Genomic DNA, 20,985 nt, shown 5'->3' with positions numbered 1-20,985 from the left:
TGATCGGTACATCTCGAATTTCGATCAAGTATATTGATCGATACACCTCAAATTTTGATCCTTATTGAGACGTACTAGTCGATATGTCTTGGTATTTTTAAATAGTTACCTTCAGGCATCATTAGAGATTTTCTAGCTTTTTTGTTTTACGTACTATCAGTATATCTTGATGTATAACTCGATACATACCATATCGAGCAGGACTCGATATATCAATATGAATCGAAATTGAAAACCTTACTATATCTTTGTACAAGTAGTAGCAATATATCCTCCATTGGATAAATTCCCCTTCTTTATGGAGATGGAGTTGATCTGAAGAATCTAAGATAACCAATTTAACAAGCAGAAGAAGCATGTAGACAAGGGATGGCTGGCCCACAGGATTAAGTGTTTTACCAAGTCCATCCCCTCTGACCAGAAATCCAACATTACAGCACAAAGTCTACTCTTCAAAGCTCAGCATATTAGATCGCAAAGTCATGTACGTGCTGTAGATGACACTGTTGCTGTTGTTCAACCGATGGTGATGCTTTGGCCGCAAGCCTGCAACCATGGGCGAGAGATTCGTTTGAAGAAGTCACCTGTAGTGGCATATATATATATCCTCCAGTATAATGACAAATTAAGGATATAAGAAAAATCAAAGGAGCTTCTTGCTAATCATTCAAGTATTCGGTAGAAGATAAGTTGATTATTTGGTGAGAAGATGTTGCAGCAGCCATTAAGATACAGGACAATGATAATGGACAAGCTTTATGAAACAATTTGAACTTTGTATATAGTTTTCCTTAACAAGAAGAAAAGAAAACTATTTCGGTGTGATGAAGAACAATCAAGCATCAAAATCAACATTAATATACAATTCATCATGATATAACAAGTCAAAAGCCAACTTCTTGCTGATCACTCCCACACTTTAAGAGGACTTGCCATTCCGGTTGCTTATATTTATCTACACTAGTTGATTTAACTCTAAATGATTGGATTCAACAGTCCCTAATCATATCACACTTGAGAGCAACATATATAGAAAGATAGGCCTTTAGATACAAACCACATTGACAGGTGAGCTATCACCAAGTTTTGTTACCAATTTAGGATATCAAACATCAAATTAAGCAATAAAAAGATTAAACAAGTATGCAATCAAGAACTAAAGAGCACTAGATTTTCTGCTGGGCACAAGAGTTCAAATCTGGAGGTTAGCCAAGACCCAAAATGCTGTCTACAAGAATCAGGTGAGTGTACAAGCAATCTCCCGCTACAAGGGCGAGAATATACAATCCATTGCATTCCACAGGGCACAAGATAAGGCATAAATGACGGCACCATGCACTATTAACGTGATAAATAAGACAGAGATTAAATGAAATGAGAAGATAAGGCAATAACAAACGTGATGTCATAAGCCAAGAAAGACCAGAAGGTTAAAGAAGCAAACAAGAATAGTTCGTTCCAACGGAGGGCGTACTTACTTGCAAGAACGGGCGACCAGTTGAGGCTATCCATGGAGAACTCGGAGCACTTGTCGAGCTTAAGCGACTTGAGCTTGTCGCCCCTGGCCCTAACGAGCACGCCAATGTCGTCGTCCCTAACAATCATGCGGCGGAAGTAGATGGTCTTGAGGCAACTGAGGGCCTCAGCGATTCCGTGGACCCAGGGGCCGGCGTAGCCACCCCAGTCCTCGGGGATGAGGTTGAACATGGAGGCACGGGGCTTGCCGTTGAGCTTGAGGGACTCCAGGTTGGGAAACCTGCGGCGGACCCGGTCGGGGCTTGTGGAGTAGCAGATGGTGATGGTGACGTGCTTCCGCGAGAGGGCGTCGACGTGGTACCACCTTCGGCACACCAGCGAGATGGCCTCCCGGTCGCGAGGGTCCTCTATGTACCCCATCACCCGCTCCAACGCCGTGTCCGGTATCACGAAATTCCCCACCTTGCTCCGCTGCTCCATCCTTCTTCCCCACGCCCGTCAACCCACACAACCCAGCACCCAACCAACAAAGGATTCACCGACCAGATCCGCTGCGAAAATGCAAGTATCTACGAAGGAGGCGGCAGACTCCAGCACCAGATTCCCGTTCAAACCTCTCCGATCTCTACGACAGCAGCAGACGACGGCAATGAGAAACAAACAACTAAACAGAAGCTAGTAATCCAACCACGAATCCTAGCTCGATCACGAGGCAAACCAAGCGAATCCGGGCGAGAGGCAGCGGCGGCAGCATCCGACGATCGCGACGGGGCGACCTCGTCATCGAGCCCTAAATTTCAGGGCATTTCACCCTCTTTTTTCCTCCTCACATTGGATGAACGAAACGAAAGAAGCAGAGGAGAGGAGGGAGGAAACAAGAAAACAAGCAGTGGAAAGAGGAGATGAGATTATTATGATGACCCCTTTTGCTTCTTCATCATCGTCACCAATAATGTAGTCGTGGGAAACATAGTTTATTATGATCACTCTCGAGCTCACACGCGCATTGCACGCGTGGTGTGTAGTGGCGGCAGACTAAAATTATATGTAAATAAGAAAATTAGATATTGATCTCCGTAGTGTCACAGCTCACAGTGCAGTGCAGGTAATCCCCTGCCATTCCGCCACGCAAACGCTTGCAGAGAATTTTACGTCATCTCCGTTTTCGATCGTCGACTCAGCGTGTGTTTTGTGGGTGGACTTCATAAATAGGAAGGACGAGATTAGAAGATTCTTGTGGGTGGACTTCAGCTAATCAATTTTGAAGAAAGACATGAAGAACAAGAAACCAATAAGCACTTGAAGAAAAGAACAATAGATCTTCACTATAACTCAAACAGTGTGTTTTGATGGGGGATCTGCTACCTGAGATCGACATGATAATATCTATGTTATCATGCATTATCAGAGGGATAAGGTTGAGAAAAGAGTTCTAATAATAAATCGATTGGCAACTAGAAATTAATGACAAGTTAAGATCGCACCTTGTTAAGCTAACAGCAAGCAAACCTCAGGATTCGACACAAACTAGATGCCAATTAACTCGTAATGTTCAAAATACACAAGATATTAACATGTCTGCGAGAAACCAATTGGACAATAAATTTCCATGGAGTTAAAAACCTCATGAGAATGTGAAGCTGGAAACAATGAAACCTACATCAGTTACAGCTTATAACTATGACAAACTGCAAGAAGCAACTATCCAACCTGCTTCATGATGTAAGATTCTGATGCCCCCTAAAACAAGCTGAAAACTTGATTTGTATCAAAATAGGACAAAAGTCTTTGGACTCCGGCACATGATAATGAGCGTGATTTGTATGATCTTAGTTGTCTCCTGAAAGCCAACAAAGAAAGAGTTCCCATCAGATCGTCATTGCACAATCAAATACTATATTCTAAGATCAATGTTTGGTATAAAGATTCAATGGGGATTTTCTATACTGTCCCTGGAATTGGACAGCTTAGAAATTCCAATTAACTGTCTGAACCATGGGGATTTGAATTCCTAAGGCAACACCCCCGGGACAGAGCTTCGTAGTTCCGAGATAAACATAAAATCCCCCAATCAAACACAAAAGAAAAACAGGTTGGAATTAAAAAGATATAGCCAAACATGAAAAGATGTTTCTAACAAAACTTGGATCAACACTTGCATTATTTAAAGAAATCCTGGAGTGTCTAGCCCCCGTAACAAATATGGCCTAAGGGCTTATATATATATTAGCACTTCTGTAAACCAGAACTGAAACTCCTATAGACCATTCATCACGTAGTTATGTTGCTATGATTTTATTTGCGATATTTATATGGTTTAACTGAAAGGGGAAAAAAAAAAACATTCCAGGGTAAACATGTAGAAAGAGAAAGAAAGCGAACTTGCCTATGAGTTCAATATAAGCCTGCTGAGGGCATTAAAAACCTGCAACTCTAGTACTCTAATTCTAAATGATGGCATTATGTGATGAGTTTGGGGATATTAAATAATCATGTATTGAAAACTAGAGTATATCCGACTAACATGCAGCCATGACAAGAAGGATCCAAGGAAAAGAAATAATCGACTCATCAATTTATTTTATGGTTAGGTCTAAGCAAACATCATATCACCAAAAGGAACTTCAATATTATAATGAAGATTATTTGACAATTTCAAAATGTATGTTTAGAAAGATAACTGACTTATAAATAAGAATATCATATCTATTTTCTGATAGGCTGGTCGGAAAGTTGGTTTTCATCTGGACCATTCAAACCGTATCGCAAGTTGCTACCTTTCTAGTTTTTCTATTAACATAGCTTCAATTAATCCTAGACAAGTATTTAATATAGTTCGACAATAAAGCTATAGAATGCAAACTAGACAACTAGTTCAACACAATTATGTGCTGAAGGCATTAAGAAACAGCAATTCTAATGTCCAATGATGGTTACATATATCATGAGTATTTAAACATCAAGTAGTCATATATTCGATCAGAAAATTTCTAACCATGTCCAAGTGCATCCTAGTGAGTAAAATGTATATCTAATTAGCACCTATCCACGACTAAAGGATTAGAAGAAAATAAAAATTCACTTATCACTGTGTTGCTATGTCTAAATGCCACCATTTATAAACATCTTACTTCCAAAGGGAAGATTCCATGTTATACTTAAAGAGACCATTTGACAAGCTGAAGAGAAGAATTTAGAAAGATCATCCTACTGTCTATGTTGTTTCCTTGTCCGACCGAAAGTGATGATAAGGGCTTATTCTGTCTTGTAAAACAAATAACTTTCAGATAGTTGCTGTTTCGGTAAACTTCTTCCACAATTCATTTGAAGATCCCTGCTCTGTTAGCTATATAAAGCTTTAAATTTCATTTAAGAGAAAAGAAGGGTTCATAACTCGCATTAACAATCTAGAGCCAAAAATATGATTCACTGAACTAGTAGAGACAAAACGATTAGAGGTTCTGATGTACTAAACTAACCTGCAAGAACAATCTCTTCCTCCTCTTCTTCTCCATCCCCCTCCTCTTCCGCATTTTCCCCATACATTGAATTGAGATACTCCACAGCCGATTTGGTGAATACCAATTTCTCTGAGTCGAGAATGTCAAACAGGTTGAGCGTTCTGGGGGTTAGCAGCTTGATGGTCCCAATGTTCCTGCAGGAGAGCAGGACGTTATCCGACACCTCCGTCAACAGGAACATGGCCTTCCGCTTGGGGTCGAGCCCCCACCTCCGCATGGCCGCCACGAACTCCTTGGTCTTGGGCCCGGCCTCGAACTCCTCGCCGAAGTCCTCCACCACAAGGGCGTCGGCGGCCGCGGCGGCGCTGGCGAGGGCAGTGGACAGAGCGAGGCGCTTCTCCTTGCGGTTGATCTTGACGCTCCAGTCGCGCGGCTTGGGGCCGAAGACGACGCCACCGCCGGGGCGAAGCGGGGTGCGCTGGGATCCGCGGCGGGCGCCGCCGGTCTTCTTCTGGGGGTAGGGCTTCTTCCCTCCACCGCGGACCTCGCCGCGGGTGAGGGTGGAAGCGGTGCCGCGGCGCTGGTTCTGCTGCTCGGCGACAAGGCCGCGGTGGACGACGGCACGGGCAGTGTCGGAGGGGGCGGACTTGAGGTCGAGGGGGACGTCACCCACCTTCTCCCCGGAGAAGGAGAGCACGGGGATGGCGGCGAGCTCGCAGCGGACACGGAGGCGGACGGCCGACGGGGCCTTGGCGAGGGACACGTTAGCAAAAGAATGGGAATTGGGTGCGAAGAGCGGAGAAGCGACGAAGGAGGAGGAGAGGGAAGGAGTTGTCGCACAAGAGATCCGCATCTTTGCCCTACCCTTTCTCCTCTTATCTTTGCTTCGCTTCGACCTGGCTTCGCTACTGGGTTGTGGCGGAAGAAGGCTATCCCTTTATCCAACCCATTCCGATACCTTCGTCGTAATTACCCGGAAATTTTCGCATATATAGATAATAGATAATATTAACACGAATTTTTATAGCACGTGAACGACACGTGCGTAGGTACACGTACCGTAGATATACGCACGGCCTTTTCTATAATAATGGATTTCTTTTCTTTTTTCATCTTGCATTCAGTACACATCATATATAAATATGCAACATAAATGTTTCATAGAAAAAAATAGAAAACAGCCATGTATTGTGATCATCATACTACAATTAAAAAGTTAAAATTAAGAGTTTGATAGAGATTACATCTTCAATCAATTATCATCCGACATGTGACCAATCATATGACTTATCTATCTAAGTGGCCAATGATCTAAGGTGAGCAATTATGCACTGATCCTTTGTTGTCCGCATGAATAAAAAGTCAATGGAGATTATTGGAAACGATTAGAGACTATCTTTCTGTAAAATATTTCATATAATATTATGTCACTTAACGATCAAGTATAAAAACTCATCTCTAATACAATAAAAGAGTGATCGTCTTTTTGACCACTCGTGTCTATATTTACATATCTTAGGTTACTAACTTAGGTATTGAATGAATCAGATTGGGAAACCTCTTTTGACCTTGGTCTTTGTGTAGGTGATACCTTGGGAGCTCGATAGTTTCACCTCAAAAGCACATCGGACAATCTTGCACATACATATATGGACCACATCAGGCTGACTAAGGCGTCAATCCTCTCAATGAACGCTCAAGCGATGAGGCTTTGCCCTCGACCTAGAGTATTTTCACCTAAGGGGGTAGTACCCACCCTTTCTGTATATTGACGCATCCACCTCAATGCAAACGTCGATGCAATACTAGCATCTATTCAACGACATAGGTTTCTCACCCCTAGGGATGACCCTGAGCCACCTACTCATCCCACCCAAGTTATTCTTGAATCTCACTCAACAAATGCAAATGTTAACGGACATGATATATGTCATCGCTCCACTTTTACCCTAGTTAACCCAACAAGTAATACCACCAGCTTAATCACGATCAACGGCTCAACTGCTACCAACATCAACACCCATCAAGGTTCACCCATCCAACGTGGTGCCAACATCCCAAGAGCGCCCAAGACCCGTCGAACCACCGATTAAGGGGGCACTTTAGTCCCCAATCGTATAATTTAATGGATCGCACCACCACTCTACCCTAGCTGAATCCGAGACCCAATCGATGGATTTGACGAAGGATTCCTTGTAGATCCAACTACAACAAATGGACTAACATTTAGAAGAGATGCGATAAGAGTTCCAACAATCAAAATGAGAAGTTCTAGCCCAAAGTTGACAAGCATAGCCAACCTGCATGGACGCTATTCGTGAATGGTTTTACCACCTTAGATGGAGGCAATACCTGACTCATCCTAAAAGGCCTGAACAAACAAATGTATAAGCAAGCTCTTCGGTTTGGCTTCAAAATCTCCAACAATAAAGACGAGTATAAAACACTTCTCTCGGGACTTCAGCTCGCCCGAAAGCTTCAAGTCTAGGACCTGACAATGTTCAGTAACTCATAGCTAATCATGAATCAAGTGAAGAAGAACTAGAAGGCCCGAGCTGTAAACATGGCAAAGTACCTCGTCAAGGTGCAGAAATTAACCCATAGCTTCTCCCGACTTAATGTGTTATGGGTCCTCGGAGAAAAAAATGCACAAGCTAATGCACTTGCTAGATTAGGATTGACCTGAGCACCGAAGGATGGTTGGTCGTTGGTCGAGCATTGCCAGCCCAAACCATTAAGAAGCACGACATGACTATAGTCAAAGAAGAGCCAAGCTCGATGGATAAGATATTACAGTACATAAAAGACGGAACATTCCCGACAAACCCCACATCGGTTAGAAGAGTCAAGTATCATCAAGCATAGTATTGTATAATTAATTATTCCCTATATCGCAGGTCTTTTAGTCGACCATTCCTCATTTACCTAACACCCCCAAAGGTCAAGAGGGATCTAAAGTACAACATCTAGTTCATCCGACACGTCAAACTTATATCTCTTCGATCCATTGCCAATTTGGTGCCATGTCGTTCGACACGTCTAGTTCATCATGCTTGAGTGTTGCTAGTGGCAATCCATCATCGACATGCCGCTCATATCGTTAATGGATCCACCTTAGTCAGATAAGGTCGGGTTTCCTGACCGCCTCGTCTCTTCCCAATCTAGTCAAGTTTGTTGATTGCTACAACTCGAGTAGAGAAGGGGGTCAGGTTTCCCGACCTCCCCGCTCAAGCGAAGGCAGGGGTTGGGTTTCCTGACCTCCACACCTCGAGCATAGGCGACGGTCAGGTTTCCTGATCTCCACGCCTCGACGATGACTACAAGCGAAGGGGGAGGGGTTCAGTCATCGCTAAGGCATAGAGGTCAAGAAACCCGACCCCCACTTTCGCCCGAGGCATGGAGGTCGGAAAACTTGATCCTCACCTTCATTGAGGCGGGGAGGTTGGGAAACCCAACCCCCACCTTTGCCCAAGGCATAGAGATCAGGAAACCCTACCCCCTCCTCTGCCTAAGCCATGGCAGTCAACTAACTCGACCAAGTCGGGAAGATACGAGGAGGTCGGGAAACCCAACCTCGTCCGACCAAGGTGCATCCCTCGATGATATGAGAGGCTCAAGCACAATGAACTAGACATGTCGAACAAACTAGATGTGCTACCAAATCGACGATGGATCAAAAATTTATAAACTTGACGTGTCAAATGAACTAGATGTCACATTTTGGATCCCTTTCACGAGAGCCCCGAAGCAAGCTTTGGGGAAGGAGACAAATGATAAGGAGTACGTTGTTAGTCAATTATCATTTGACACGTGACTTTTACATGATGTCCAAGGTGGAAGGAGAAAACGAAATCCATCCTCCACCTGTCTGCTCACAGAGGCAAGGAAGATCCAAGACGGGTAGTTATGGGTTGCCCCTCCCTTGTCGCCTGCATGGATAAAAGATCAAGGGAGATTGTTGGTGGCGATTAAAAACTTCCTTCCTGTAGAGTATTCCATGAAATATTTGGCTCAACATATCTCTTGTTACTAATTTAAGTGTCAAAGAAATCAAATTAAGAAACTTCTCTCGACCTCAATCTCTATGCAAGTGGCACCTCAAAAGCTTGATGTTTTCACCTTAGAGATACCTCGAATAACCCTACCCACACAGGTCTAAATCATATTGGGCCGAGAAGAACATCGATGACTTTTTAACAGAGTTTACTACGAGCTATTGCAGCAAAAAAGTCACATACTCGTTGTTCATAGAGAAAAAGGAAACACAGATCATGATTGAAGAAATTTCCAAGACAGTAGATTAAATTTGAAGTTGGATGATAGCCAAAAGAAAAAGCACGTCCAAATCCAAAGACTTCCACCTTATTATATTGTACCTAATCTTACCTTTGTTTGACACAAACGTTTAACCCAATGTCACATAAGATATTACACTCCCATCTGTCATCAGGGTGTTCCTACTGTAAAATATACTCAGTATTACCTAAAATATACATTATCAGCTTTGCAAAATGGCAGAGCTAATAGGAAGCTTAGCAATCTGCATTGGTCTTGGAAATGTGTGGTAACAGATCATACAATTCATTGAATACCTACTTCCACATGTAGAAGAGACTCAGATGATTAATACATTTGTACCATAATGCCACCAACAAGCAATCCGGACAGATCAAATTTGAAGTACTAATATTATCAGGTCGGGCCAAAAATAGGCATTCCTCGGCTACTCCAGTAACAATTCATAGGAGAGACTAAAAGCACTCACCTTAGATTCCACATAATTAGTCAGAATGTAACTTTTCCGTTTAGTCATCTGGTGTTGGGGACAGCAGGAGGGCACCTGCCCCTTTTATCACTAGTAATCTCATCTTCGATTTCACTTCCATCGAGACCGAGCATGTTATTATTGACACTTTGTTCAGAACTGACTGTGCTGCTTGTGGCCAGAGGAGAGTCCGAAACACTGACTGTTCTGCTTCTGGTGGCTCCTGACCTCACACTATAGACGGATGATGCTGGAATGTTTGCCATCAATGGCCTCAAACTGTTAGGAACACTCCGCCTTATATCCTGCGTTTGCAAAGATATCCAGTCAAGGTTGCATCATAATTCAGAAATTTGCCCATTAAAGATGGATAACAATCTTGGAAAAGCAGGATGTTGTGGCTAAGTGTAGAGCAAAAGATATGAAAGATGATATATAAATACCATGTGCCTCAACGCCATGTCCAGTGATTTCTTTGACAGAGTCCTCCCAAAACCAGCACCATCTGGTGAAAGAGAAGACTTGCCAGAGAGGTTATTATGGCTTGATCGTTGGTCATCTTGCTTTGGAGGTGCAAGTCTTCTCATGTTCACTATGCGTTCAACCATCTTATTTCCGATTATAACAGGGTTCACATTGTCACTGCCACTTGCTTGTGGTCTGCTTGATGGTGGAACAGAAGTGCCTTTATGAACACTACCGTTTGGAACCCTCCCTCTGGATGGAGAGCAAGACTGTCTCCTTGGACGGATGTTTGGCCCAGGCTCAACAGAAGATGATCGACTGCTGGGAGCTCCAGGTCTACCCCGAGAAGCTGAGGAGGGTCTCTCAGGCAATGATGTCCTTAAATTTGGGGGTGCATCCAGAGAAAAACCAGGGATGTCTGTGGGTTTCAATGGTCTAGGTTTTATGGTTGGAGAGCTTCCATGTGGCGGCACTGAACTTTTAGATATTGTTGGACCTGACTTCGTGACAGAAGATGATCTACTTGATGGAGCAGAACTGGATGATACAGTAGATGGCACAGAAGGTCGTCTTGTAGGCGTAGCTGACCTTGATGAAGGCTTGCTGACTACCGGCAGTGATGGCCTGGATGTCGGCGTGGAAGATCTAACAGGTGTTGACGATCGTGGTGGAGCCAATGACTTTGACGGCAAAGTAGTTCGAGAAGGGGGAGTGGAAGGTCTTGTTGGTTTTGAAGCAGCAGGTAACGTTGGACGTCCGGTTGGAGTTGCAGGTCTAGATGAACTATGAGTAGGACCACCAGATGATGATGGTCTGCGGGTTCCAATCGCAGAGTTCAAGCCAGATGATGATGCTGGTTGCCTTGGTGCCAGTGTGCTCCTTGAAGGATCTGGAGAATTTGCTAACTGAAAACACAACATTATAGTGCATAGAAGTAACATCAGAATAAAGCAATGCACCAAAGAATTCATTGTAGAAATGTATTTGCATAAAGATTTGCATACATAAACATTGTTTCCATAATCAAAATTGTCCAACTGTGACGGAAGAATAATTCCACCGGCACATTGGTTGGATTTGACAAGCAAAAATGGACAACTTGTTTGGAGTGAATAAAGAAATTTTGACCATAACTATAATTCAGCACTTAAAACAAATTGACATGTATGGCCAACAAAGAAATTCTCTAATCATGGCATTTAATGTCAAAATGTTAGTGAAACTGATTTTCAGTCAGATCAACAGGGAGTTTTGAGGAAAGAAACATCAGATAAAAGCCAGTTCTGAAAGCTATTTGTTTATCAAAATGGAATGCAAAAAGAGAGAGAGAGAGAGAGGGATGTGATTATCAAGATTTGTAAATCTTTCTAAACTATAATTAACCATGAAGCTATAGGAGTACTGGTTAGGAACATCCTGATTGATCTTTATATGGTTAGATGACTTCCAAGGCCTCAGGTATAAGCTAAGAGAACAATTTAGTTAGTGAATTAAGCAAGAACTTGGATATGCAACAGATGATTCTTGCACAGCCCTTGCTTCTGATTGAATGTGTAGACACTGGATTACCTAGAATTTGTACAGATGATTTCATGAACTCATGGCACATCCAAAATTGAGAAGCCTGATAAATAATAGTTATATAAGTAGAGTTAGCGGTTTCTAGGACATGGAGGAATCGTAAAGAAATGTTCAATGCTCTATCATGAAAGCTGTAGAAGGAACTATGCGAAAATGGACAATGATTTAGATCTCTTCCACCCATAACCTACCAAGTTCACACATTGATGCAAGGATTGAGTCCTATATTTTAATTACCTAACCTTTTAGGTTTTAATGGAGAAGCAGTTTTCTACTAACTTTAAATGAAAGTTAAAAGTTATACTAACAAGATACCAATTATTGAAGTTGGGCTCAATTATTTTTCTTTGTCATTCTTTTCCATAGAGTTGAGCACCTCAACCCAGCATAAACAAAGAGAGAAATTGTAGATGGTTTACTGGTGCAACATATATCCAGAAAGCCTATTGTAATAATACAAATGTAAAAGTAATACTAGAATATGCATCAAACAAATCCATGGTTTCTTGTGGGTCCAAATTCACATTAACATAGGCATGGAATCTGCTATGTGCAAGCTTAAGGAGATACATAGTTAGACAGCTCACCCTAGATTTCAGCACCGTGGGGCGAGCTTTTGGAGTCCCAGTGCTGCCAGCAGGAGATCTTTTAGATTCAGTATCTAGAGATGGAAAAAGTGGAGTACCTGGTGGCGTAAGAAGCCTACAAAAAGAAAAAAAAATTACATCATAAAAGTTAAACAAGTAATAACTACCCAATTAGATTATTCTGAACTTTGCTGCTTCTTCATTGTATTGTATTCTCATCATTTTGTGTTTATCAAATTTGCATATTAAGAAGATATCATATAAAATCATAAAATCTGACATCAGAAGTTAATAATGTCATAGCGCATTCAAGCTTACAAAGCAAATAAAAATTTGTTCAGGGCAAAAAATATATTAATTTCAGAATTGTGCAATACTAAACATGAAATTAATATACACCTACATATCTACAATATATGACCAATGTACAAATTCTTATAAATAACATTAACTGATATTTTGATAACTATCTTCATCATTAACTTAATATAACTCCATCCAAGCAAACTATTATCTTCCATCCATTCATCTGAATAGGCTGCCAACAGGACTGGACACATACCTATATCAGAAGCATGGATCTTCAGGGTTATGGGTTAACAAGTCATATGTAGATTGGGCATCGAGGTCAGGTTCTAATTTCAGGCCTGCGATACTTTACTAATTATTAGTGACTCGCCATGTTAGAATATAAATGATATTTATCTATTATCTTAAGGTGGTAATATGCTATTGGACCAGGAAGTCCTCAGTCTTAAGCTTTTAGATCAGTTGGTGCTCGGTTAAAAATCTAAAATGACACTTAAGCTACTTTGCTTTCTCAGATGCGTGGGGAAGTATTAGAAGATAAATGACAAAGATCTATATCATCAAGCAGGTAAGCTTTTAGATGTGTTGGCAATGGTTAAAGCTTTGACATGCATGCTTTTGTGTCAATCCTCCAGCCCATCTTTTAACATGAAATTGGTGGTGGTTTGAAGTTTAGGGGAAGATATGAAAATTTGAAAACAGTCACTATGGTTCAAATATTTAATTGCTTATCATGAAGATACATATACGACACAGAAGAGACATGAAGTGCAAATATAATTTACAAATAAATAAGCCTCAAAATTAGTTTAGGTTAACAACATATACATATTAAGAAATTAGTTCTTCAGAATAATAATTTAGGATACACAATGTTGTATTGTCATGGACTTAACTAGTTTTGCCTAAATCGTGCGGTACCCTTCCATCGAACTTTTGAAATGCAAGAAGTTTTGCTTTAAAAAATCAAAATTTCGCCCTGACTTAGAGCAAGTCTTCAATAGTTGTAGTCACCTTTGGGATTGTACCATCTTCCCTATCATTTTTGTCGTCTATTCCTCTAAGTAGAAAAGGTACAGCATCGCATATTGCCTACTTCGTTCCTTGGTCGAGTACTCTTGCATCGACCCGAAGTCCCTCACTTTCAGCTATCTTGATGAGAAGCTCGTCGACACCTGTCTTACGAAGTTTCCTGGCCTCTGCCTTTGATCTTGTCTCGGTACTTAGAGTTTGCCTCTGCATTCTCCACCTCATCAGCCCCTTTCAGGACCAAGCACTCTCCCTTTATGAGAGCAAGGGATCGATGACTCCATAAAAATCCTGCCTAGACGGTACCATAGCATTGCCATGCCCATGGCCATACTATCTATCGTATCGCATCTGCATCCCTTTCTTCGCGATCGGTTGATCTACCTCTATAGCACTATGGCACTCCTTTAAGTCCACCTCCATTTTACCAACGCTTGGTTTTAGATAACTAAGTCCCTATGGGCTCTTCATCGCTTCCTTACCCCTTTCAACCACTTGCTTTAATACCTTTGTATTCTCCAAGCAATTCATTTTGGTCGATGGACAGACAGACTACAACTCCTATGAATAGCCTCTGCCATCATGTTGCAGGGCTCGCACCAATTCTATTCCCCTTTGCGTCCTTGGTAGCAACTTTTACTCACTCGGCCTTGTCTTTCGACTTGTCGGGCTCCCTTAAGCGAATATAAAATTTAGAGCAATCATTCTGATCATACCTTTGTATGATCAAGTCTCTCTCATGGGACTCATTGGTACTTGCACTCGAAATTCTCCCTTGATGGTACATAACCCCCATATACTGATGATCAAGACTTTTATCTTGTGCAAAATTTGATGCACGCATGGAAGACTTGCCTCTGTGATATAATGACATTTACTCCTTAAATCCATAACTCTTCTTGTCGTTATGTTGTTCACCGAAATGGAGCTCCCAATAGCTCCTGATCATGCCTATGTATGATCAAGTCCCTCATGAGACTTCTCTCGTGTGTGTCACATTGCTTCGAATTGTTCCACCATGATCCGCTCCACCATGTCGTCTCCTAGTGGCATCTTCATTACATTATGATCTTTATGTGATAAACTCGAACTACAATCTTTACCTGTGTGGCCTCTGCCAACATATCGTAAGGCCTCTGTCACCTCTAATTGTGTTTGCTCATTTGGCAATCGAACTTCGTCCACTCGCTTTCGGGTCACACCCAGACGAAGCACAGCTTTAGAACAATCCGTCACCTACCAGCTCTCGAAGTCCATTGACTTCACTGAAATTAGTGCATCATTGTCTAAATTCTGGGCTCCTACCCCCAGCACAATCTCCAATATGCACCGCTTCCTTCGTAGCAATTTGAATGACAACACTACGGTATATTCTTCGAGAGTACCTGCTTACGCATCCTCTTGCCTCGTGCCAAAGCCTTCTGACCCCATCTTTGCCTCTGCAAGTTAAGTCGTCTTAATTTCTTCGTTAAATGTTTCGCCAAGATAAGGTGCATATGCCTCGAAACTCCCTTTGACTTTAGCATCATACAAGATGAGTCCACTCCATTAGAACGAGGGACCCATGGAACAACATGATCTCACTCTTGTCTCTGCAAGAGTTCATGTCCTTGACCTCCGTTCAAGGAAAGCTTTGTGTCTTCTCTCCATGTTCCGTCTTCTATATCGACTCCCTTTATGCAGCTTGGGCACTTCACCAAATTCCACCCAAGTTGCTCTGCTCCTCAGTTTGGTTTGAGTTGATGGTGGCCTTCGCACCCATCATTTCATGGCTAAGTCCTCCGTTGAGTTCAATCTCCACATCGACTCTAAGTGTGTGTTTGTTTGATGTTATCTTGGGTCGATACCCCACTTGATCTTGCAATGCGTCCACCAATACATTACCTTGTGCAAGATCATGCGATGACTCATCATCGTTCACTCGGTCTGTTAAGCTTTTTGAAGATGTTGTCTTGAGGTACTCATTCTCGACATGAGTAGTCCTCTATTGAGTCTGCTCTCCACCTTGACTCTAAGTGTACCTTCATTTGGTGTTACCTTGGGTCGATACCCTAGTTGATCTCATAATGCATCCACCAACACATTACCTTGTGTGACATCATGCGACGACTCCACACTGTTTGCTTGGTCCATTGAGCTTTTTAGAGCTATTATCTTGAGGTATCCCTTCTCAACATGAACAATCAATCCATTACATATTATTCTCCCTTTGGAAAACCGGAACTTATCCTTCTTGGATATGTCCCGTTGGAGTAACTTTTCCTTTCGCATCCTTCCCTCTAGAAGTTTTGGAGACCACCATCTCTTTGGACTATTTCGCCTTGTTGAACAAACTATGCACTATTCCACCTCCTAAATGCACTTGCCAAATTGCGACTCTTCACTAATACAGCCCTCGCTGCGCCCCTGAAGACCTAACAACATGCTGAACTTATTGCACACTTCAACCTTCTATGAACATATCCTTCCCATGCCAGAGAGAAAGTTTCAATGCTTCATGGCGTCAAGTTTCGATCGTCTTAGGATGGACACAGATAGCCCATCATCCGCATACAACCCCTTGCACGAGAACTGAATTCTTCGAGTTAACAATTCTCCTCACCTCTGTGAGCTTTGCACAACTCTTTTGGTCACTGAGCAACCCATCCCTCCTTGTACGATCTCATCCCTTGCCAAGCACCCCGCTTGCCTTAAGCACTATCGAGTTTGATTGCCAACATCAAGTCATAGCTAGAACTCAGGCATCCCAACCTTTGTCCACTACGTATTCTTCTCAGCTCGCTTGTCCTCGTTGTGTCTCTCGCGCGAAGAGTTAGTCATTCCTTTTAATGGCAATCTCGGATGTCTGCTCCTCTGAGTGGCTCTTTTCCCTACATCTCAACACCTATTTCCCTTAAACAGTCGTGCGAGCTAGCTGCCCTCAACACAGCCTCGCTAAGTCCCCCACGTCTACATACCAAGCGTTTCTAAATGTGCTTGTCTTACTCTAATACTATATGTCACGGACTTAACTGGTTTTGCTTAAGTCGTGCGACACCTTTGCATGTCCGTCCGCAAAGAATCGACCTTCCCTAAACCTCTTATAGTCCCTTAAGGACCTAGAAAAGAGAAGACGGGTTAAAGAAAACATTTAACTCGAGATCACACAACCAGTCATTTGAGCAAACACTTGATAGATAATACAAATTACAAACAAAGATTTCGCAAGCTCTGAACGGCCACGCGACAAATTGTTCAAGGTGGTCTGCCACAGCCAAAAGTCTCCATAAGTGCCCACATGGCACTATTGCAAAACAAGACAACGAACCAACCCTAGGCACTACTCCAAAGGCCTATTCAACCGTGTCCCACTCAGGTAGCTCCTTGGTGTTGTGCTAGCTGACAGTCCACACCACTCAACGGAGCTAGAAAACCCTCAAAATGATTAGTTTGTTTCTGGGTTGCTTTGTCTCTACGTGACGATTACACACAACCTGTGTTTATAAGCCTGAAACGACTACAAAAGCCAACCAAAATAAGGTTGTCAAGCCTATTACAAATCCTTTACATGCTATACAAAGCATCAACAAAACCAAAAGATATGAACATATACATGTATTACATTGAACACCGTATTTACAGTTTTGTCTATGACAATATGATACTAAACAATTTGAATCTTTGAAATTGTTATTGAGTAGTCGGCTAGCACAAGGAACTAAGAATCGTGGAATGAACACTAAATGGTGAGAAGAACCATTTATTGGAGTATCCTAGAGTTCCTTGAGCTGAGTAACAAAATGCAAACAAAGGTTTTCCGTTTTTGGATTCTAAGATTCATAAATCTAAAACAACATTGGTCACATTTAAATGAACCCACCACTGGCATGTTTTGACAATGTCCAAAAGACGCCACTGTTTTTAATACCGTATATGCCACAATCGAGCTTCCAGATCGTTTCCTTCAAACATATTAGTATGCAGACATAAACATTATGGTCATCCAAAACTTTTAAGACAAAAGCATTTTGCCTCCTTTACAAGACGTGCCTTATGAAGAAAGCATTTCACAATATATTAGCATAGTGATCCTAACACCTCAAGATTAATAGTGATGGCATTGGCAAAAGGAAAACATTTCACGGAGAACACGATGAATAGCCAGAGAAAGGTGCGAACAGAAAGAAAAATATTGCGAGGGTACCAGTCATAGTCATTCTTTTCACTGTCCGAATTCAGAAAGTCATCGATTCCAGCCTTGCGCGCCGGTGCTGATGAGGCGATCTTGAATATGGGAGCAGTCCCAGGTTTAGCCCCTACAATGCAGGAAACATAGAAAAGAGCGGCCAAAGTAAACGTATTGCTAGCAAGGAATCTGCAGCTGACGGCCGAGAGAGGGTAAAAGGAACAAAAACTGGTCATTTCTTCAAGAAAGGAAAACCTAATGACGACATTACCCAGAGGCGGATCGAGCTCGCCGGCGCCGTGCAGGAGAAGGTTGTTCCGCTCCTTCTCCAGCTTGCGCATCTCGAGAAAGAGGGCGAGCTCCTCGTCCGCCTCTTTCGTCACCGTTCTCCCTGTCGCTGCTCCTGCCCTAAAGCTCCGATTCATTTTTCCACCCACCAGGAAGCAACCTCGTCCAAGGTGGAATCGCCAAACTTAGAAAGAAGAGGGCAGATCGCCACACCAAGCTCGCAAATGGGAAGAATGCAAACGGTGGACACGGAGCAGCACAAGAATGCGACGACGGGAGCAGCAAAGAAGAGAAAAGGGACGCAGTGACTGCGGAAACCTAGCTCCCTTGACCGCGCCCCCGCAATGGTGAGGACGCCATAGGACTAGGGGTCGAGGTCGGCGAGCTAGCTCGGATCTGGCAGATGGTGACGGAGAGGAGGAGGCGCAGGGGGCACAGCGTCGCTGCGTTGTCCGAGTGAGGAGAGGGGCTAGACGAGGGTGTGCTTTCAGCTCGGGAGTCGGGAGGCGGCCCGTCTAACTTTTATGTTGGTTGGAGTGTCTCATCTCGTGCTTACTTTCGAGCCGAGACGATGTGGTTTCAGTTGTGGTCGTGTTACGCGGGCGAACCACACCCCACCACGCCACCCACCCGGTGGCCGTCGCAGCTCGCCGTCTCGTTAAGACTACGCTTCGCTTGCTGGACCACGTGGACACTTCAACTCCCCCTTCCCCATTTCGTCTCGAACACGTAGGCGTCTCCTCGAACTTACCTACTCGTCTACCTCTGTTTTGAAACCGTGCGGGCTCCACGATTTTATTCAATCACAAAGCAGGTAACGCTAAGTTTTTTTTTCATCTTCTTAACGTTGTATATTATACGTGTCTCGCTTACCTTCATCGTGATTGGGAGGGACACTGGCCCCACAGTACGTGGGGGATGTTCTTCGATGGGTGGTAATCGCGCCTGATGTTTTCTTATATTAATTTTTTTAGCAAATTACTCAAAAAAAAACTTTTATTTTTTTTATTTTATTTTCACAAAACCTTCTTAATTTCTAAAAAAATATAATATTTAGTCTCTATCTCACCTCACACGCCCTTTTCCTACTCATCTTCTTATAGGGCACAAGTGTAAAGCTGATATTAGGAACAAGAGATAAAAGAGTAGCAATAGAGTATTCGAGCATATGCTTTATAACGAGAGGTCTTATAAATGAGAAGAGATAATGATAAGATATGACGGGGGCAAAGATGACGAGAATTAGACAATAAAATGCTTTAAGAGGGGGGTAGCGAGCCTCATGCCAGAGGCACGAGGATAGCAACAAGGATCTTATAGCATCGAAGGTGGCTCGTAGCATAGCACGATAAGACAAATACGATGAATAATGACAAGAGGTGAAGGCAATCACGATTATGTAAATACGATGACCATTGGGGTGAAACCGATGATAATCTTACTTTCTGAAAAATAAAAAGTACCATTGGAGGAAAAAATAAAAAGTAACCATCATAAGAAAAAAAAAAAATTGAAAGACTTTTTTTAAAAGAATTTACCCTATGATAAATATATTTTGGATCGAACACGCTCAAAATGTTACTTGATCCAACCAAAGATGAAGATGATACTCGCATCGGAATTGGATGACCCTATCTGAAACTATATTTAGAGAGGATCCACAACTTCCGATTTTGGGATGGGTGGAGCCTACTTACTAAAAGCGAACTGAACTGATCGATCTATAATGAATTTTACTGAACTGACATTAGCTTTTAATTTCACATGTTGATAGTTCTTTGGGATGGATTTATTTCCCCACATTCAAAATCAGCACTGAGATGATTTCACCATTCGTACCTTTTTTTTATTATGAATATTAATAATATCATATTGATTAACTAATAATTCAAAACTTAATAAAAAGCTTTCTCAAATCGACTTTTGGTCAATCTTTAAAGAACAAAATCATATTGATAGGACATATGCTTATATCACCCCCATAATAATAATTAACAGTCATGTCAGCGCTAACATGGAGCTTTAAGGATGACATGGTGTACTACAGTAATGCGACACCTCGAACTCGGATGGGATGATCACCTACTCTCATGTTGTTCGAGGTTATACGAGATCAAATCGCATAGTATAAAGTTTCTCCGGAAAAACTTAGGACGACATCGTATGGTGTGAATATGTACAAGTCAATCGATGCTTGCACAAAAAGTACAAGTTGATCAATTAAGGAACTAACAGTCATTAATAAACCATGTACGAGCGATCTTCCTTCATAGTTATAAAAGCCAATCTCTTAACTAGCATTAAGGGTCGAACTTCGAATACTCAAACTTTCCTTAACATCACCTAATATTAATTTAAGTTTCGGACAGATCAAGTTGAAAAATCTTCGATCGACACTTTTAGCCAATCCCGAAAGAACAAAATCATATAAAATTCATCTTATAATTCCTAGTGATTAAAGAGAGCCAAGATAATGATTTACCCATTATAACGAGGCCGAAGAGATATCGATGCTCGTATACACTAATAATGACTAACATGAAATTTATTATATGGACAAATAATAATAATAATAATGATGATAATTTTTTTGGTTAGGGATGGCAATTATACTATACTGCTAACAACAATAATAATGACGATGACAAATATAAAATAGTATATAAAATTTTGAATGTAATATTAAAGCCTTTACAATAAACTATAAAAAATAAACAAATCAAACAGTATAGCTTATCAAGAAAATAGTTCTCATATTTAAACAAAAAATATCGATACTCAAATCATAGAAAAATATTAACTTGAAACTAATTTCTCTTATCTTATTTTTCTCCCTCATATTCTTTACCACCTTTTATA

At 41.9% G+C, this 20,985-nt stretch overlaps 3 protein-coding genes across 5 annotated transcripts; all 3 read right to left on the bottom strand.

Moving 5' to 3' along the window:
• Window positions 1-268: 268 nt before the first annotated feature.
• Window positions 269-2,880, bottom strand: LOC135680569 (coronatine-insensitive protein homolog 1b-like). Of its 2 annotated transcripts, none has more exons than XM_065194584.1 (2): window positions 1,479-2,880; window positions 269-546 (listed from the first exon to the last, which is right to left on the bottom strand). In XM_065194584.1, exons 1-2 carry the CDS (start codon window positions 1,954-1,956, stop codon window positions 446-448), a joined length of 579 nt encoding a protein of 192 aa, XP_065050656.1. In that variant the 5' UTR covers window positions 1,957-2,880; the 3' UTR covers window positions 269-445. The 2 variants fall into 2 exon arrangements, with proteins under 2 accessions (XP_065050656.1, XP_065050657.1); XM_065194585.1 differs by having other exon boundaries at window positions 269-584; window positions 1,479-2,878.
• Window positions 2,881-2,992: 112 nt separating this feature from the next.
• Window positions 2,993-5,894, bottom strand: LOC103994036 (large ribosomal subunit protein uL4c). The gene is made up of 2 exons (XM_009414297.3): window positions 4,956-5,894; window positions 2,993-3,316 (listed from the first exon to the last, which is right to left on the bottom strand). The coding sequence occupies exons 1-2, from the start codon at window positions 5,788-5,790 to the stop codon at window positions 3,306-3,308; spliced, it is 846 nt and encodes a 281-aa protein (XP_009412572.2). The 5' UTR covers window positions 5,791-5,894; the 3' UTR covers window positions 2,993-3,305.
• Window positions 5,895-9,458: 3,564 nt separating this feature from the next.
• Window positions 9,459-18,622, bottom strand: LOC135680568 (uncharacterized). Of its 2 annotated transcripts, XM_065194583.1 has the most exons (5): window positions 18,110-18,622; window positions 17,857-17,968; window positions 12,336-12,450; window positions 10,146-11,072; window positions 9,459-10,007 (listed from the first exon to the last, which is right to left on the bottom strand). In XM_065194583.1, exons 1-5 carry the CDS (start codon window positions 18,261-18,263, stop codon window positions 9,747-9,749), a joined length of 1,569 nt encoding a protein of 522 aa, XP_065050655.1. In that variant the 5' UTR covers window positions 18,264-18,622; the 3' UTR covers window positions 9,459-9,746. The 2 variants fall into 2 exon arrangements, with proteins under 2 accessions (XP_065050655.1, XP_065050654.1); XM_065194582.1 differs by having other exon boundaries at window positions 17,857-18,622.
• Window positions 18,623-20,985: the final 2,363 nt, after the last annotated feature.

This window comes from Musa acuminata, chromosome BXJ1-8 (genome assembly GCF_036884655.1).
Source record: "Musa acuminata AAA Group cultivar baxijiao chromosome BXJ1-8, Cavendish_Baxijiao_AAA, whole genome shotgun sequence".
Lineage (NCBI taxonomy): Eukaryota > Viridiplantae > Streptophyta > Magnoliopsida > Zingiberales > Musaceae > Musa > Musa acuminata.
The sequence above is the reverse complement of the archived record's forward strand: the minus strand, read 5'-3'. Positions and strand labels throughout refer to the sequence as shown.

What these genes read in the sequence shown, in the direction of transcription:
- LOC135680568 (XM_065194582.1), bottom strand. Translation starts at nt 18,263, where the DNA reads ATGAATCGGAGCTTTAGGGCAGGAGCAGCGACAGGGAGAACGGTGACG. An exon ending in CCACGGTGCTGAAATCTAGG is followed by an intron (nt 11,073 to 12,335) that starts GTGAGCTGTCTA and finishes TTGTGTTTTCAG; the next exon opens with TTAGCAAATTCTCCAGATCC. An exon ending in ACATGGCGTTGAGGCACATG is followed by an intron (nt 10,008 to 10,145) that starts GTATTTATATAT and finishes TTGCAAACGCAG; the next exon opens with GATATAAGGCGGAGTGTTCC.
- LOC103994036 (XM_009414297.3), bottom strand. Translation starts at nt 5,790, where the DNA reads ATGCGGATCTCTTGTGCGACAACTCCTTCCCTCTCCTCCTCCTTCGTC.
- LOC135680569 (XM_065194584.1), bottom strand. Translation starts at nt 1,956, where the DNA reads ATGGAGCAGCGGAGCAAGGTGGGGAATTTCGTGATACCGGACACGGCG. An exon ending in CTGGTCGCCCGTTCTTGCAA is followed by an intron (nt 547 to 1,478) that starts GTAAGTACGCCC and finishes CCATGGTTGCAG; the next exon opens with GCTTGCGGCCAAAGCATCAC.